Source organism: Emiliania huxleyi, assembly GCF_000372725.1.
Source record: "Emiliania huxleyi CCMP1516 unplaced genomic scaffold EMIHUscaffold_9, whole genome shotgun sequence".
Lineage (NCBI taxonomy): Eukaryota > Haptophyta > Isochrysidales > Noelaerhabdaceae > Emiliania > Emiliania huxleyi.
The window spans coordinates 740,754-744,015 of record NW_005195301.1 but is presented as its reverse complement, the minus strand read 5'-3'; the positions used below and the strand labels follow the sequence as shown (position 1 = coordinate 744,015).

General features: G+C 65.0%; 1 protein-coding gene across 1 annotated transcript in view; it reads right to left on the bottom strand.

Moving 5' to 3' along the window:
• EMIHUDRAFT_199091 (hypothetical protein) overlaps positions 1-1,444 on the bottom strand; it is a gene marked incomplete at both ends in the record, with an annotated part of 4,791 nt that extends 3,347 nt beyond the window's left edge. The window contains 4 exons of the mRNA XM_005757763.1: positions 113-226; positions 527-573; positions 726-772; positions 993-1,444. Coding sequence (XP_005757820.1) covers positions 113-226; positions 527-573; positions 726-772; positions 993-1,444 — 660 coding nt within the window. The remainder of the gene's footprint in view (positions 1-112; positions 227-526; positions 574-725; positions 773-992) is intronic.
• Between the last annotated feature and the right edge of the window lie 1,818 nt (positions 1,445-3,262).

Genomic DNA, 3,262 nt, shown 5'->3' with positions numbered 1-3,262 from the left:
CACGACGCCGTTCTGCTCATACCTACGCTAGGCACGAGTTCGCTCTTAGCTACACGGACTCAGGGACGACGCAGGACGACCGCGCCGCTCTCTTCGCGCGCCTCGCGCCCACCGCCGCCGCCTGCGCCAGCCGGTGCACCGCTGGAGTAAAGGAGGTCTTCGCCTGCAGCGTGCCAGCCAGCCGGCCGGCGGCGTGCAAGCCTCCCACCGCCTCGTAGAAGAGGGCCTCGTTGAAGCCGTGCGCCTGCGCACGCGTGTGGGTGTCTGGCTGGGTGGGTGTGTGTGTGGGTGTGTGGGGCTGGGTGGTGGGTGGATGGATGGGTCGGTGGTTGGCTGGGTGGCTGGGTGGGGGGGAGAGGCGCTCACTAGCTAGGGAAATGTGAGATGTTGTGGAGGGTGTCTGAGAATGGGTCGGCGAGGTGTCTGCGAGGTGTCTGGGGACATGTCTGGGGAAGTGTCTTTTGCGCGCCTTGAGCAGCGCGGGGAGCGAGGCGGGCCCGTGAAGCGCCGAGAGGACGCCGCGCACGCGCGCCAGGTGCCGAGCGACGTAGCTGGCGGTGAAGAGACTTCCGCCTAAGGTAAGGCGAGGTACGGTGAGGCAAGGTACATGTCTCCACACACACGAGGTGGTGGGGCAAGGGCCAGGCTGGTCCCTCGCGTCTCCACGTCTAGACGACAGGAGCCCCGCGGCATTAAAGTGCAAGGCCCGGCGAGACAGTGACGACCGCGGAACGCAGTCGAGTGCACTGGAGTGCAGCGGAAGGCCTGCTCCCTTCAAGTGCAGCGGAAGGCCTGCTCCCTTCAAAGCCGGCTGGAATGCGTGCACCACACACGAGGAGGAGTGTTTCCGCTTCTAGCGGCTTCCGCCCGACAGCTTTGCGTGGATGAGAGCGCCGATCCGCGACTCCACCACCTGATATCCCCCGAGATCAGCCGAGATCAGCCGAGATGGACCGAGATTGCATCTCGCGCGCGGGAGATGCCCCACCGACGTCACAAAGTCGGTCGAGAGGGCGTGAGCGACTGCGACCTCGGCGAGGGTGAGCCGGCCGACGCCGCGGAGCGCGGTGTCGATCTCCTCGGCCAGGCTGTCGAGGTAGTACTCCGTCAGCACCTCCCCGCCCACGCGCTGCAGGCCGTCGCGGCCGGCGGCCAGCAGCTGCGTCACGGCGCGCTCGATGTGAGGGAGGTCGACGTTGAGGAGGGCGGGCAGGTCGGCGACGTTGACGCGGCCGCCGTGCGAGAGGATCTCGTCCCCCACCTCGCGCAGCAGCTGCTCCGGCGTCAGGTACTCCTTGCCGTTGGTCGTGAAGAGCACGTCGACCAGCCGCAGCTGCGAGAGCGTGCTCACAATCTCGACGATGTTGGGCTCCGAGAGCTTGAAGGCAGTCGGCGCCTCCTGCACGCGCGCCAGCTCGGCCTGCAGCGCGAGAATCTCGTCCATGGCGGCGTGGTCGACGGACCCTGTCGCGTCCTCGACGCCACGCAGGCAGCCTTATACGCTGTCGAGCCCGCGAGAGAAGAGTTCTGCCTGGTGAGCTCAGCTGTGAACTTCCCAGTTGTTCTCTCTCTCTAGTTATGTGTACGCCAACTCAGGGTGTGTGGCAGCCCGCTGGCTGTGTGTCTTGTGAGCTTGTTTGTGTCTGTGTGTCGCTCGTGCGTGTCGTCATCATCTGTCCAGCGTCCACCCATACCGCGTTGGTGTCCAGTCCGAGCCTGGCTGTTCTTCACCTTTCTACCTACCTACCTCTCTCTCTCAGTTGTTTGCTCTCCCTCCCTCCCTTACCCTGTTCATGACTTGCTAGCAGGACCTGAGTATAAGAGGGCTCCCGCGGCGATCAACACCGCAACTCCTTTTCTAAATTTCACCACTCTTCGGCACCGATCGAGGCTCCACCGAGGCAAATGCCCGGCTCGGTGCGCCCCAAAAAGAAAGTTCTTCCTTCGGGGACACACGATTCCAGAAATGGTTGTGTCCCCGCTCCTCGCTCGCCCGGGCGGAGGGCATGGCCGCGGAGGAGGCGAGTACACGCTGCCAGGCCTTCCGCAGACAGCCTCTTGGGCAGACTGAGGGTCGGCTTTGCGTGGCGTGGCCCGTACGCTGCGCTGCGCAAAGCTGCGTATGCGGAGGGAGCATCCTGTGCTTCCACCGGGAAGTGCGCACCTCCTGCAGCTGGTGGAAGGCCGTGCCGCCGCTCGCCTGCTCCGTGGACAGGGCGGGGAGGCGGTGCCGCAGCGCCGCAGCGTCCGCTGCACGCCGGTGCAGCACTCTGCTGCCCGGTGGGCAGCATGCTGGTGCTGTGCGCGACGTTTTCGAGGCTGCAGTGGCGCTGCACCGCAAGCCACGGCGAGTGGCACGCAGCATGCGCGGCGCCGCGCTTGGCCCGGACAGCGCCAGAGAGTGCCCTCGATGGGCCAGCCTGCGCGGCGCGAGCGCCGCACAAGCTGACGCATCGTCTGCCATTCTCTGGTCGACGGCGGTCAATCTCACGATTGTCGATCAAAACCGGCGGGCTTTGTGACGCCGTTTACGCAATCGTTTTCTGGCTTCGCTTTCTCTTTTGCTTGTTTTTGTTTTGTTTTTTCTTTTGCGAAGCGACGGAGGGGGGGGGCGGGCGGGCGCTAACTATGGGCAACTACATGTCGAAGGTTCGAGGACGACTACTCGCCGCCTGGGTCGTTCGGGGCGCGCGGCTCCGTCGAGGACCGGGCGCGCCCCTTACCCGGCGCGGCGTAGGTCCCACTCTGACGTATAGAGGGGAGGCACGGACAACGGCCCAATTCATCAATTCCACTCATCTTCTGGTGCCTAGCCCCGTGCAGCGGCGGTCCGGCAGGCTGCCCCCAAGGCCCCCCGGGCCGCTGCGGGTTTTGGAGTTATGCTTTGGCACAGCTTCGGCGATGGCGGCCCCTCTCTGGGGCTTGCATAGGCGGGGAGTCTCCCCCGCTGGTCTCCTCATTCCCTTTTTTCTTTTTCTTTGAGAGCGCCTTCGTTGTTAATAGTACAAACCCAATGGTCCTCTGCGAGCGGTCCTCCGTTGCAGTCGCACACACGCACACGCCACGCCGCACCGCGCGCCCGCCCGCCGCCCCGCCCAGGCGGGAAAGAGATGAGGAGATGGGACAGCGAAGGAGGAAGCACAAGCACGTATGGGAGGGTTCAGTAATGCGCCACGCTGCCCGGCGTTTCTCACTTTCCGGGACAGCCCCGCCCTTGTGAGGCAGGAAAGTGACGGCTACCCCGTACGCCCTGCAGCTCTGC